Raw genomic sequence first — 15858 nt, 5'->3', positions numbered from 1 at the left:
ATGAACCTTCATTAAGTTTTATTAATACAAAAGAGACAACACATAATACACAATTAAACAAGAGCTATTAATTGAATTTAAAGCAACATGACCAACACTAAAAGACAACGACAATGGACGCATACACAAACACAATCCCAGTCACACTAGACAACTCTAAAACTCCAGCACATGCCAAGAGATTGAAGAGCAGCATAAAACAACACACTGACAAGTAATTATTTATTTTGCAAATGAGCTGACAACTTGAGGATAAGAGAATAATCTTCTGAATGTCACTTTTCAAAAGTGAGTTCATGTTCATTTGAACCTTAAATTCTTGATCAAATTGGGATTGAATCTATCAGCAAAGCAGTGATGCTAGTTTTTGCTGACTCCCCAACTTGCGTATAAGCATCTTCGCCCGTGTAAAGGAGATCAATGACCCTTGCAAGGTTTAGAATTCGATTAAGAGCCGATGTTGGTGCTGCTGTTGGTTTCAAAAACTCTTCATTTATATCCTTCCAAGCATTGTTTATTTGCTTGTATAACTCATCGTATGCCTCTTGCATTGACACCCCATATTGTTCCATGTAACACTCCACTGCTGAGGAAACATGTCCTCTCTCTCGCTCAACCTACAATAAACATAAATTAATTTGAGCTAATGTAGAGCTGTGTCAGATAATAAAAATAAACAAATAATTTATTGTACCTTGTGGCCAACAATATCACTCATCAGCCTACAGATAGTGCTTGAAGCTCTGACAATCTTAGGGTCATTAAATGCCCAATTGAATGTCTCTTTTGTTATGCTATCTTCCATGCCAACAAAAGAGGACATCGTAAGATTCCAATAACCACAAGAGAGTAATGCAATCGGCATATACTCCTCCATTGTTGGTATGTAATTTTCATGCAACCATTTGGCCTCAACATAGTAAACTTGAGATTGTCGTTTCATCTATTAACAAACAAAGTAACAAAAAGTTAGCAAAAACCAACCAATGTAGCTGATTAACATTCCAAAATAAGAATTTTTTTCAAGAAAAAAAAAAGTAAAAATTAGATATACTGCTTCTATTGCGACTTGGACGCGATATGATTTTCCTTCTTTGGACATCAAATCTTCCATATCTTTATAAACCTTTAAGGTTTCACTATACCACAATTTCATGTAGTCTGGAAGTTGATCAATGCAGTTGGTATCCCACCTACAATATATCAATATATCATCCATTCAAATGGTCAATTCTCTCTATTATTCAATTCAATAAAAACCATTTACTTCTAATGATTTGAAGTAAAAGTGGATATATGTTTTATACGACCTTTGGATTGCTTTTGTAAAGATTTCAAGTTCTTCATATGTGCCATATGCATCATAAATATCATCCAAAATTGATATGAGGCATATCACTTTGGTCACAAAAGTTCTAGCAATCGCGTAGTGGGGTTCAAAGTATACACCCAACATCCAAAAATAACATTCCACAAATCTATCCCTTATAAAAGGAAAATTGGTCGCAACATCTAAATCTTTCCACCACCTAAAACAAGAAGAAGAAATTATGATATATATATATATATATATATATATATATATATTAGTAGATATGTGTATTGGCTAGGCTATGAATAAGAGTTTTATTTGGCTTGACTTATGGAAATCTTTACCACTATCAGTTACCTGTTTATCTTGTTTATCTCCTTCTTGTGTAAATGTTGTAAGATTTTGAAATCTAACTTTGCAAATTTCATTAATTTTTCATCTTGGGTACCGTATCCTTCATATATGGAAATGTAGCTCCTAGCAATCAACCTCGGCAAGCTCTTGCGAAGGGGTCGCTTTAGAACATTAGCAATTTGTGTGGAGAGAGGATAGTCTACTGTAGTTTCTACCAACTTCAGATGAAATGTAGTGAAGGAAAGGGCTTCTTCTAATATATTTTCTCCATGTAGTTGAAAGTGTGCAGCTTCATACAATTCTAGCATGCCTTTCACATCACCAATTAAAGATTCTTTGAAATTTCCATTCTCATCTTTGAATTTGTTAAATGTCGCTGCTTAATCATCAAACAATTTTGAGACGTTATTTTGTAAGTTCCACTTTGTAAATTTAAAATATATTTATGGAAGGATTCGGATTTCAAAATGTAGTCACCTTTTAATTCAATTATAATTTTATTAAAAGGATTTTACAAATTTGTATTCAATAATAAAATTGGTTTGTTCAAGATTACAGTAACTTAAAATCTAATGTTTAGTTTGCTTAGTTCGCTTAGTTCATACAATTTAATATTTAAAATATCAAGTTCAGTTAAAATGGTGAGTACTCTAATTATGGACTGAAATAGTTCAATCCATCGTACTGGTTAAATCAATTGATTATATTAAAAATTTAATATAAAATAAGTATTAAATATAATAAATATTAAATAAAATATATATTTTATTAAGGACAATTGACCCGTCTGTCCGGTATGGGTAGATTAAAAAACTCCATAGTGTGGTCAGACAGCTGCCATGTCTTTATACTATATTCAAAACTAAAAATTAATTAAAGGTTGAAAGTTAAAATCTAATCACATATATTAATTTTTTGGTTAAAATATGTCATAAGTTCTTATACTTTTCATGAATCTCTAATTTAGTCTCTATCCTTTTATTTTTAAGAATTTAATTTCTCTATTTTTATATTTTAATATTTTAGGTCCAATTGTTGATACTATTAAAATTCTTTTTGTTAAATTTAAGTACTACGTCATTTTTTACTTACTTAACTACCGAGTGAGAAATTTTTATTATTTTATTAAAATTTTACTACGTCAGGTTTTTTTGTTAAATTGAAGTTTATTATTTTGTTAAATGTCACACTTAAAAATTTAACCACAAAAGTTAACAATGTTAACAATTGGACTTAAATTTTAAAATTTGAAAAGTACAAGAACTAAATTCATAGAAAATAAAAGTGCAGGGACTAAATTTTGAATTTATAAAGAGTATAGAGACTTATGGAAAGTTTTAACCTCTTTTTATTGAAATTTTAAAGATTTTAAGAATTTTCTTGTTGATTTTTTATGATTAGAAAATCATGATAATTCTGGATTGAACCAACTACATATTCTTAGACCAATAGGTCCCACAGACTAGTATGGTTCGGTTTTTCAACGGTCCTTAAATTGTGGTATCTAGCGTGTCTAAAAATTTAAATGGTTTAAATATGCTAAAGGTCTATGTATTTTTTTGAAATTTAAAATTTAGTCCATGCATTATAATTTTAAGAAATTGAATCCCTTAATTTTTTTATTTAAAAATCTTGGTGCTTCTATCTAATTTTTTCATTAAAGTATCAAAGGTAAAATAACATTTTAGCTCTCAATATTTATAGTATTTTTAGGATTAAAAATAGTTATTTCAATTTTGACGCTGTTAACTTTTACAACAAAAATAGATGGAAGTACTAAGATTTTTAAATTTAAAAAACAGGGATTTAAGGTCTCCAAATTAAAATATAGAGACTAAAATTTAGGTTTTAAAAGAATACAATAACCTTTAACATATTTAAACCAATTTAAATTCCATAACCTTTTTTGTTACCAGATTTGCTTTTAAAAAACAAAGACATACCACAATCAACATCGAAACCATGCTCTCTTAGCAGGCGAAACCGAACAGCAGTAGTGTAAAGATCGTCACCATCTATCTCAATATGATTGCAATGATGATGGTATATAATTTCCAAGGCCTCTTCTATCTCTTTCTCGAAATGGTAAGCCACACCTAAGCGTTGGACTGCATCAATTATATGCAACTTTTGGGACGATTTATCCATATTTGCCACTAACATTCTCCTCACTTCTTGCTTCAATTCTTCGTACTCTTGTTGAGTTCCAGCATCCATTTCCTATTCAAATGTAAAGCTTTATATTAATTTTAAATTATTCACATGCATGTATCCGACACATTGAAATGAGAACAGATGTATGTCTCTTCAATTACGAAAAAAGTTTTGAAAATTAGAATACATTTGTATGAAATACATATTAGCACTTACATCAAATCTAAATAATAATGTCACACAAACACAAATTAAAAGTGATTATCATACGCCCGAATATACCATTTGAGAAGGAGAAGAGAGGAAAATGTCCCCCCAAAAGCTAGGTTTAAATTTGGACAAATGACGATTTTCCTTGGAGGTGTTACTATGCTGAGATGGAACAAGATTTGTAGAAATTGGAGAAGACATTTTGTTTAGTATGGTAAAAGCTGTTTTTTGTTTTGTGTGATCCAAATGCTTTTATGAGTAGCTTGTATTTATAGGCACCATCCTTTGAGTTTTCTCACCTTACTGCATACTGATTTTAGATTTATTTCTCAGCATGTGCAGATGACTTGTTGATTTTATTTTCCAAGTTAGATAACTTGTTTGTTTTGGTTCTACGTAATAGTCTTTTACATTATTTATTACGAAGTCGGACTTACTAAGTACAATGAAAAAGTTGTCAAATCTACCAATATTAATAAATTTATATAAGTTTAATTTAATATTTATTTAAAAGTTTTGAATTTTCTTCATCTGCTTTTATTCAACATTATGATGTAATTTGTTTATTGTATGTAAAACTTATGCACCATCACTTTATTTAAATATAATATCTTTTAAGGAAATAAAAGACAATGGTTTACTAACTTTGAAAACTAATATCACATACGATATCATCTCTAATTTAAATGAACTTTAATTAAAATAATTAAAAATTGGGGAAATGTTGAAACTATATGCTAGAAAAACATAACAAAAAATAAATAATATTTGAAAATACTTAAATCATTAATTAAAAATGAAAAAAAACTGATAAACATCGTAAGTACAAATTCAAAAAAAACCTAAAATCAACAATTAAAAATCTAGAAAAAATATACTAGTAAAAATCAAAATTTGAAAAATTATATCCAGCATTAGTGGTTTTATCAAATTCTGAAATTTGATTAAAAATTTAAAAATAGAATTAGAAAAGAATAAAAAATTCACTACATAAAAATAAAACGTGATTTGAAAGCAAAAAATAGAAGACGACTAAATTTAAAAAAAAACTAAAATGATTTAATGTTATAAAAGAAGAAAAATTGTTTCTTTATTTATTAATTCTTTAATTTGTTAAGTGATTAAGTTAAAGTTAAATTAAGTTAAAGAAGATATTTAATATGGATGTATGTATAATAACTTTTACACTTTTAAATGTTGATGATGTGACATTTTATTATTAGTGTCTAAAAACTATATATTTTAGGATCATCCTAATATAATTTTTTCTTATTTTCTTTTATTTAAACTAGGTTAAAGTATCTAGAGGTTCTTGTATTATAGGAATTAGGCCAAATTAGTTCTTTTATTATTAAATAGATCAATTTAATCCTATACTATTAAAAAGAACCAATTTAGTCTCTATATTAAGTTTTTGAATTGTCCTGCTAAGTGCCAATCAAAGTGGCCACTTCTATCATCCATGTGACAGTTCATTAACTTGTCATATTTTGAGTTGGAAATTTATTGAAACAAAATCTTTGAACTTTGAATTGTGCTGATATTTTGAATGTACGAAAGCTCAACTTTGAAGACTAATCCATTTAAAGCAATTAGTTTTGGAGATTGGATTTGTTCAGATCAAACAATTAAACCCCTCGGATTGTGGATAATTGATCGAGATTGATTTGACGACTTCTTTTAAGAATGAAGCTCCAACTGTCATTTTACATTGGTCTTTATTAGCATATTGCTTCTACTATTTTATAGTTGTTATTACTGAAGGGTTGAATTGTAATAGATTGCTAGTATCTTACTGTAGCGACCTAATTTTAAGTGTTGTCAAAAAATGCAGTTTTGAAACCGTATTTCCATAAACCGAGTCTGTGAGGATGACATATAAAGTTTAAAGAAGTTATTGTGAAAATATATTGAAGATCAGTTAAGAAATTTAACCGAAAAATAATTAATTACCGCTCATGGACTAAATTATAAATGTCCAATCACTGCAACAAAATTGACTTTTAGCGGCATTTTTTAAGGTTTTTAGCAGAGCTTTTAAACGCCACTAAAACTATTTGCGGCATTTTTATAAGCGGCGCTTTTTCCACAAACGCTGCTAAAAGATCAGGACCTTTAGCAACGCTTTTCCCACAAACGCCGCTAAAGATCAAGACCTTTAGCAGCGCTTTTCTGAAAAACGCCGCTAAAAATTATTACCTTTAAAAATTATTTTATTTTCATTAAATAATATTTATTTCTATGTTAAATATTATATTATGTTTAATTTTGAAATTTGAACTTTAAAAGGATATGTAAAAATATTAATTAAATTAAATTTTCCATTAAAATTTAAACTTCAAAGTTAAATATAAAAATTAATGAATTTAAATTTAATACATAAACATTGATTCAATATGTAATTTAATACATAAAAAAAAACACAGAGTACTACAATTTCTAAAACAAAATTCATCCTAGTGAGAAAATAATACCAAATCATCGCCAACTCTCATTAATCAAAGGAAAAAGATCAGAAAAGAATAAGAAACAATATACAACAAACAACTGGTTCAAGCTTAGATGAAGCCAAAGTATTGCAATGCCTGCGTATATAACTTAGTGAAGTACTTTGATCTTGATCTTGGATAAGACTTGTTCCAACAATAAAGAAAATTGTTAAACGGAATCTCGGTCACCTGATTGAGCAAAACAAGGAAATTAGCTATACCATTTACTGTAACGAAAGTGAAATCAGTAAAAAGTAAACCCATAATAAAAAAACTGATGCTAGGCTAATCGTAAATGCTAATGTCGCTGTAAATAAATGACAGGCATAAGTCTAGTTTCATGTTGATGGACTTGTAAAGGCCTCAAAAAGAAAATAAGTACCATATATGAAAAAGACAAAAAGGGTCAAATGAAGGTTAAATGAGATGTCATGACGAACCTCACGTGTTTAATGTCTATCTCCTTTCTCGATTTCATGCGATTCATAACATGTTTCACTTTTTTTATTAAGCTCACAAATATCACAAGTTTTTAGTTATCATAATCTTAATTTCTATGTCCAATAGCATTGATAAAGTAATTATTTTTCATTCAAACAAATTTGGTGTTATCTTTAGTCACTTTGAAATATCTAATCGTTGAAGATGAGAGCAAAATGCCATAGTTGCTGAAAAACAAGCTCATGCCAAAGTTCAAACTCTATACCTTTAGCATATAGGGGATCTTGAACCCAAAGTATTGAAAATGTCGATCAAAAGGAAGAGGAGATAAACTTGACGATGAAACTCTAATGGAAAGACGTTAAACTTTTGGAAGAAAAAAGCAAAAGATGTTTAAGGGACTCATGTCAAGAACTCATGTCAAAATAAAACTGGTAATGGATAAACTCGGGACTTATCAAGATAAAAGATAAAAAAGAACCTACCTCGTGCTATTGCATCCTCTTTCCTTCTCAACTCCTGCAAAATATAAAGTTAACATTCAGTTACTACAAGGACAAATTAATCTAAGAGCAAAATGAATAGCAAAATCACCTTATATGGAACACAGTTACATATTGCATCCGAACATATAAGAACAAATTACCTGTTCACGTTTATTCAGTTCAGCCTCTTTTGCTTTAAGTTCCTTCTCTCTTGCTTTTAGATCATATATATTTTAATCATATATATTAAAAATAATAGTAACTTAAAACTTCGATTGCCAGCAGCATCCATGTTTAGCACTTTTGCTTTACTTGGATTTCGGCTCCTGGCAAAATTAAAGAGACTATTTTCAAGACGCCTCGAGGTCCTGGTGTAGACATTACCAAGACCAGCGGCAACCTATGTCGAAAGGGTGTTATGAAGAGGAAACCAAAGTGGTGCCTTTGAATACAACAAAAATATCCTAAAAGTAGAGACAAGCAATATTTTTCCCTTTCTCTTCTCCGCGGCAAAGGAGGGAATGCTAGCTGCCATTTCTATTCTTGGGAAATGGTTATACTTCAATGATTTTAAAATAGACTAGAATTAAATCCCACATAAGCCCTTCCAATTTTATAAATGAAATTTTAATTAATTAATGTAAATTAACTAATTTTTTTATCCCATAAAGGTCGATTTATTATAAAATTTGTCTCAATTATTTTAATATTTGAGTAATAATGTTCCAGATGCCTCATAGATTATAGAACACGTCCTATGTCAATTCTGTTACTATTCACTGGCCTTAATGTTGTGCTGGTCTCCATCATTACTCCTAAAACTTTATGTTAGTTCAAATATTTTGCAGTTTTAAATATTAATTTAAAGTTGAAAATTTAGAGGCCCCCCGGGTAAACAATCAACAGGATTCTAATTTCAACTTAACATTTGCCCTTCCTCTTTTGGTTTAAAGCTCAAAGTTTTTATGATTTTTTTTATATTTTTCTTGTCAAATTTACTGTTAATATAATATTATATTTGAAGTTTGTATTTGTCTCTTTCAATAATATTACCTTCAAAATTTAAACATACATTCTCTTTTTAAAATGTAATTAAAATGTAATATAGGTTATCACTTCACTCAATATTTTTTCATCTATCAATTCAAGTTTTTATGACATAGACCAGGTACCTTCTGCTACAAAGCCTGAAATAAGCAATGTACTCATAGTACTTGCCTATACATGGTGCTAGCCTAGTAAAGCGGGGTCCATAATCAAGAAACAAGTCCAACTCTAATTCACAGATTTAATTAACATAAATAAATAAAAGAACCATATACTGATACTTAGGTATGTTGTAAATGAAGAAGAACGCACCTAGAACTAGAAAACTCATAGAGTTTCCCTCTGGTAGAGAAGATAATAAGTGCAACTTTAGCATCACAAAGCACTGATAACTCAAAAGCCTTTTTGAGTAATCCATTTCTTCTCTTTGAAAACGTCACTTGCCTGCTTGCTGCATTTTCTATTCTCTTCATCTGTGTTTTCCCTCTCACCATATTCTCTTTTATCCTACAACCAAAATCCCAAAAAATAAAGAGGGTAAATTGATTGAATCCTAGGAAATAACTACATACAGAAAAAAGGGTTTCCAGAAATAGAAAGAGATTAACTGAAAAATCTAATCAAATTAAGGAACTTTAGAAAAACAATCATTTTTCACCTTTTTCTTGTTTTTCGGAGTGACGATGATTCTTTTCTTTATTTATGAAATTTATAAAAGTTGACATGGCAAGTACTCCTTCAAGTCAGACCAAAAAGAACACACCACCTACATTTTTATAGATGCTAAATATTAGTGCTGAGATCTTATGAAGTGATTTTCTCTGTTATATTAACTCCTTTAGCTTTAATCCATGGCCGTTACTGCTTTTATGCTACTATCACTAATACTAGTGTATTTGATTATATATCAAATCAAAATCTCCGGTTTCCTCTTTATTAATCAAGCAGTATCTCTTTAAATATTCAGAACAAATAGAACCACTATATTCAGAATAACATCAGCATCCATGGGATAAACCTAAAAGAGAAGGGGACATATGGACTAACCAATGAACAAAATGGCAAACAACGGTTAGCCTGTGAGAGCTGAGTTTAGTGCGCCATGAACATCAATCCCAATCTGTGCTTCAGCTTTCTCCAATTCAGTTGTGGCTGAGCTCAGCTTCTGGGTGAAATCTGCAAGCCCTTTCTACACAGGACTAATATTCACGGGAGAACCTACCATGCCCCTCAGCCAAACCCACACTGAAAATAAACAAGAAAAACATAAAAAACAAACATGCATTCCTCTCTTTCATTGTTTCATTTATTATCAATCAGAATGGCTTGTAAGGCAGGGATAGTTCAATATTGTAGCTTTACTTCATTATGTTTACCATTGCTCAAACTTAGCAAAAGAGCAAGAAAAACAACAATGAACTTAGGTTGAGTCATCCAAGTTGAATGGAAGAGCCATATAAGGTCAGATTTAGTTGAAAATAGAGGAAATTCCCTTAATGGTCTTGGTGTTGGAATTTTCTGAGAGAAAATATAGATGGAAATGGAAGAAGAATGTTCAAAATATAGTATCTTTCAATCACAGCAAGGATTACGATTAAAATCTAAACAATTTTAATAATAATACAATTTTAACCTCCTAAATAACGCCGACGATTCCCCGACACAATGTTCTGTGACTCCTACATAATCAATTGTTCCATGTTAAGATCAAGAACCAAATATTTAATTTAGCAAATGAATCGTGCTCCTAAAGTGAAATTAAATGAGTAAATCTAGATCCAGAAGCAAGGCACTAGAATTAATAGATTTAAGCAGCCAAAATTTCCCAGTAAAATATCTACAAAATTAAAGAAAAAAGAAACATTTAGGCCAAATTTCTAACTTCTGAATGAAAAAAAGCTCTAATTAAAAGGGGGGGGGGGGAATAAACCTGGTTGGAGGAGGTTGGAGAAAAAGAAACATGTTGGACTTCGGCGGATGAAGACGAAGTGAGAGCCACTGTAGACGCAACGAGCACGGTCGCAACAAGAGGTCCAGATCCCTTCATTTTCCCGATTCTTTTCTATATCCGTGATCGAAACTCAGATAAAGAGTTATTTTTTAGGAAGCTCCGATGACGAATGGGTGAAATCCGACGAACTTTGCCGGTTCCCGACCTCCTTCTTTCCCTTTTTTTTTTTCTCAGCCGAACAAATACAGTAGATGTATTGACTTGGTGTTGCTGGAAATGGGAAATTTGAGGGCAAATTTTGAGAGTTATTTGGGGGATTTAGGGCGCGCGATGGAGATGAGAAGAAGAGGGAGCGATGGAGATGAGAAGAAGAGGGAGTAAGATAAGAAGAAGAGGGAGCGATGGAGATGAGAAGAAGAGGGAGTAAGATAAGAAGAAGAGGGAGCGATGGGTAACGAGCGGGTAACCAAAAAAATTTGGGGATTTTGATTTTTTCTTTTTGCGGCGTTTCCATTAAAAACGTCATTATAGATCAATTTTTTTGTGCCTTTTGCCTAAAAACGCCACTATTACTTAATTTTAAATTTTTTTATTTTAATATATTTTTTACTTTTTAATATGAAATATGAACTAAAATATTAAATATTAAATTTTTAAGTTCGTTATTTTTTATTTTAATTTTTAATTTTAAATTTTAAATTTTTTAAAGATTTTTATAATTTTTAAATTAACATATAAAATACAAAAGGAAACTTTAAGAGAAATAAAATAGAATCTATGAATTAAAAAATACAAAATGACACACCAATACAAGCATTATTCTTTTAAGTATGGTCCGCATTAGTTATTTAGATTTTTATATAAATAGCATTTAATTATATGTATACACCTAAATTTTGATAGAGATACATCTCGAATTATATATAAATTTCAGTTTAATGTGTAATTGTAGACGTGAAATTCTTATTGTGGTTTAAATGTATAGTTGAAACTTTAATTTTAATTTAATCATACACATTTTAAAAATAAATACATCAATATATTTTTATATTGGATAAATATAAATATTTATGTCTGCAATATATAAATATAAAATGATGTTATATCAATAATTGTATTAATAATTTACAAGAACGGAATCAAATTAAAGTTCATGTATCAATATATTTTTCTCCCTTTTCTTCAAGTTTTCCTTTCCGATTTGTTCTTTGCTCTTTTTACTCTCCCAACGACTGTGATGGATGGTGATATAGAAATAAAGGAAATATATGAAAATGGCATGAAAATATTGGAACATTTAACCAACAATGCTCATGAACTACAAGAACAAATGTTGGAGGAGATACTAATTAAAGAGAAATGCAGGAACAGAATATCTATCCAGATTCTTCTCCAGTGACCAAGCAGACAAGCAAAGCTTCAAAACAAATGTTCCCATCGTTACTTATGAAGATATCAAGCCTTACATAGATCGGATTGCCAATGGAGAGACCTCGTCGATCCTTTTTGCTGATCCCATCACCCAGTTCATCCGAAGGTATATATAATCAAATTCTGGAAAATTAAAATAGAGTACCTGATTTTTGTGAAGTAGAGGGAGGAAATTCAAAATTAAACCTTTTTCCCTTTCAAAGTAATCCATTAATTTTGGATACAGCGCTGGTACTTCTGGGGGGCAGCAGAAGTTAATACCTATCACAACTGAGAGTTTTGAGGAAGGGAAGTATCATCGTCTTCTGGCTGACATTGTGGTGAAAAAGTAAGTACATTTCATTATCCGTAATTACAGTGAAGTATCAATAGCAGTCGTAATTCGATGCTAAGATCTTTACTTCATGTGTTTTTGTCCCCTTCAATATTCGCAGCAATTAGTACCATATCCGCAATCACGATACACATAATCAAACAAACTAATTACTGTTTTTTTCCTTTCTCTTGGTAGATGTTTTAGTGACTTAGATGAAGGCAAATCATTCTACCTATATTTTAGCAAACCAGATATGAAAACTCCATCTGGATTAGTGGCATCAACCTACTCAACATTCTATTCCAAGACCAATACCTTCAAAAATAGCCTGGCTAAGTTTTGCATAAGTCCTATTGAGACCATCTTATGTTTGGACCACAAGCAAATTATGTTCTGCCAACTGCTTACCGGTTTACTACAGCGCGATGAGGTCGTACGGCTCGGTTCGATCTTTGCATCGGTTTTGGCAAGGACCATCAAGTTCTTAGAAGATTATTGGAGAGAATTATGTTGTAACATTAGAACAGGTTACCTCAGGGATTGGATTATTGACCCTGGTTGCAAAAATGCCATGTCATTGATCCTTACTGGGCCAAACCCTGAATTGGCTGATTTGATTCAACAAATATGTGAAGATAAATCTTGGGAAGGGGTCTTTAAGAAACTTTGGCCTAAAATCAAGTATATTAGTTCAATCTGTACAGGTAGCATGAGCCAATATATTCCATTACTTGAACTTTATGGAGGAGGGATCCCTTTAGTTTCACCAAGTTATGTTTCTTCGGAAGCTTGTTTCGGGATCAATATGAAACCCCTAAGCAATCCCTTTGACGTCTCTTACACCTTTCTCCCAAATACGGCCTACTTCGAATTTCTCCCTGTGAACAAATATGGTGGAGGAAAGGCTCAAGAAACTAGGACTATAGACAAACCGGTCGATCTTGAGAATGTGAAGCTTGGTCAATACTCCGAAGTTGTTGTCACAACTTTGGCAGGTAGGTTTCTTTTACTCGGCATCAAAGCTATATGTCGGTTACATCAAGAGACACGGTTAAAAGTCTCACATTGACTACCTCTTCTGCGCACCTAAATGTGTTGTAATCATCTTTTTCAGGTCTATATCGGTACAGGGTCGGAAATGTTCTGAAGGTGACCGGATTCTATAGTAAATCTCCACAGTTTTAATTTGTAGAGCGACAGAATGTGGTTTTGAGTATAGATGGAGACAAAACAACTGAAGAAGACCTTTCGAAAGCAATCACGAATGCAAAACTCATCCTCGAACCATTTGGCATCATGTTGACTGCATACAGTAGCTATTCCGACACCTCGTCGACACCGGGTCGATATGTATTATTTTGGGAGCTGAAGATGAAAGGCAGCAATGATTTACCAAAACTTGATGCCAGGGTAATGGATCAATGCTGCTGTATAGTGGAAGAATCCGTTGATTTTACGTATAAATTATTTAGGAAAGATGGTGCAATTTCAGCTTTAGAGCTAAGAGTGGTTAAACATGGAAGCTTTGATGAACTCATGGATTTCTATACATCAAAGGGAGCTTCCATTTCCCAATACAAGCCACCTTGTTGGCTGAAATCTGAGGAAGCCATAAAGATATTGAATCCAGGGGATGGTGGGGAAGTTTTTCAGCCCCAAAACAATGTCTTAAGCTGCATTGTTTGAGGATTAATCAAACATTGTGGAGGTAATCCTACAAGCTGAAATTGCAGGCATGGACTTGACAAAGGATCTTTTCATGAAAAGATAATTCACCGAACCTACAGTTTCTGAATTTATGCCATTATATATTATTTTTTCGCTCTTAATATTAGTACGTTTGAGTTTTTCTTTTTTATCCGATGGCTACATTAGACTCAAACTATTTCGACACTGAGCTGGATCAAAACTTAAAAGGAATAAAAGGGTCTTTTAGTGCCTATTTAATATGGCAAGTAGTTTATGTACTGATTCCCAATATTATTTAATAATAAATAATTAAATATTTTATGAAATAATGAAAGAAAGATAAATATCAATACAAACTAAAAAAATAATATTTAAACCTACTAACAGCACCTTCCAAATCCATTATAAGTTTGGATGGCTCTTTTTAAGATAATAGTTAGAACTACCAATAATCTCTTTTGAATTTATAAATAAAAAGATAATGCATTTTAATGCATTTGAACCCACATGCTCTTATATTAACAATAATACTCATGCACTCAATAGGATACAATCCCTTAAGTTAAAAAGAATAAATAAAGACTTAATTACAATATAAAAACCTTACAATTTCATTGAAGGTTACTATATTGAAGATTACAACTTTGCCAGGATATCCGCAATAAAATATTAACAAAATCAATATTATTAAAAAAATCAAGCCAATCTAATTAATTTAATGAAGACGCGTATGAGTTGAAATGTACTAGCTAGTTCTAATGTCACATATATTGCACATGAGTTTTATATAGTTTTAATTCATTAAATAATATATTTTATAATTTCAAAAATATATATTTATGCTAATTAAATGAGGATTAGTCAATTAGTTTTGAAAAAATTAATTGTAACGATAAAATAAAGTTTTAAAAATAAGAGTGTATAAGTAAAAGAATACTCACAAATTATTTAGTTTGTTTTATTTTGGTTACTCAACTATTAATTTTTTTCGTTTTAATCATTCAACTATTTGAAATTAAATATTTTAGTTACTCTTTCATTAGTTACTTAATAGAAGTCTAATGTGGGCCTTATTTTATTGGCCTAATAAAAATTTAACCCTCCAATATTTATGTTTTCTATAAATTTGATCTTAAATCTAAAAATTTCAACAAATTTATTCTTCAATGTTTACAAGATTTATCATTTTAGTCCTAATTATAAAAATATCTTAAAATTATTAAATTTTAAAATAAAAGTAAATATAAAAATATTTTTAGGATTTGTGTACCTTAAATGACTTTCAATAATATCTTCTACTTTGGTCTTTCTTCCGTTCAATTGACAAAGTTGGAAATATCAAATGCTACGATATTGACTTGAAATCTCTCCAATGCTTGAGCTAGAAATGATAAAGACATGGGAACACTAGAGTCTGAAACTGGTATTATCTTTATAGTAAAAAATAAAGCTGTCAAAGTTGGTATCTTCAACCCAACCATTTTTCTGGGTTTATAAATTTGTTAATCTAGAGTTTCTTTCTAGGTTTTAAAAAGGCATTTGAGACAAACAATGTAGAAAAAGGGGACTAAATAAAAAAATTTTAAGCAAGAAAATAACATTAATTTCTAGGTTTTTTTTGCACATGTTAGGTGATAAGAAAGAAAGAATGGCTGATGAGAAAAAATAAATACCTAATTACAGATAATGATTGGTTAGCTATTGACTTTGTTTATTATTTTAATTTTAGGAAGTTTATATTCTTTTAATTAAATCTTTTATACAAATTAATAATTTGGGGATGGCTGGGTTCTCTGGCTCTTTTTTTTACTAATATTTTTGAGTAACCTTACTTGATTTCCATTAACCAAGTGATGGAGGGAAGGCCACGTAAGAAGCAATCATTGAAAGAACATAATATAAGTTTGTTCAGAACAAGTACAAAATACAATGATTAATTTGCACCATAGTTTATTTCAACTTTGTTAAATATGACTCCT

At 30.5% G+C, this 15858-nt stretch overlaps 1 protein-coding gene, 1 long non-coding RNA gene and 1 pseudogene across 2 annotated transcripts; 1 reads left to right on the top strand and 2 right to left on the bottom strand.

Moving 5' to 3' along the window:
- Window positions 1-323: 323 nt before the first annotated feature.
- Window positions 324-4231, bottom strand: LOC108472334 ((+)-delta-cadinene synthase isozyme XC14-like). The gene is made up of 7 exons (XM_053020990.1): window positions 4103-4231; window positions 3610-3886; window positions 1670-2042; window positions 1311-1529; window positions 1055-1193; window positions 695-943; window positions 324-611 (listed from the first exon to the last, which is right to left on the bottom strand). The coding sequence occupies exons 1-7, from the start codon at window positions 4229-4231 to the stop codon at window positions 324-326; spliced, it is 1674 nt and encodes a 557-aa protein (XP_052876950.1).
- A 2156-nt stretch (window positions 4232-6387) lies between these two features.
- LOC108473688 (uncharacterized) lies at window positions 6388-7744 on the bottom strand. The gene is made up of 3 exons (XR_008273949.1): window positions 7607-7744; window positions 7446-7479; window positions 6388-6708 (listed from the first exon to the last, which is right to left on the bottom strand). It is a non-coding gene; the product is annotated as an uncharacterized LOC108473688 (long non-coding RNA).
- A 3936-nt stretch (window positions 7745-11680) lies between these two features.
- Window positions 11681-13876, top strand: LOC108472335 (indole-3-acetic acid-amido synthetase GH3.17-like; annotated as a pseudogene).
- Window positions 13877-15858: the final 1982 nt, after the last annotated feature.

This window comes from Gossypium arboreum, chromosome 11, assembly GCF_025698485.1.
Source record: "Gossypium arboreum isolate Shixiya-1 chromosome 11, ASM2569848v2, whole genome shotgun sequence".
Classification (NCBI taxonomy): domain Eukaryota; kingdom Viridiplantae; phylum Streptophyta; class Magnoliopsida; order Malvales; family Malvaceae; genus Gossypium; species Gossypium arboreum.
This window is presented reverse-complemented; position numbering and strand designations above follow the sequence as displayed.

What these genes read in the sequence shown, in the direction of transcription:
- LOC108472334 (XM_053020990.1), bottom strand. Translation starts at nt 4,231, where the DNA reads ATGTCTTCTCCAATTTCTACAAATCTTGTTCCATCTCAGCATAGTAAC. An exon ending in TTTACAAAAGCAATCCAAAG is followed by an intron (nt 1,194 to 1,310) that starts GTCGTATAAAAC and finishes GATATATTGTAG; the next exon opens with GTGGGATACCAACTGCATTG. An exon ending in TCCAAGTCGCAATAGAAGCA is followed by an intron (nt 944 to 1,054) that starts GTATATCTAATT and finishes GTTTGTTAATAG; the next exon opens with ATGAAACGACAATCTCAAGT.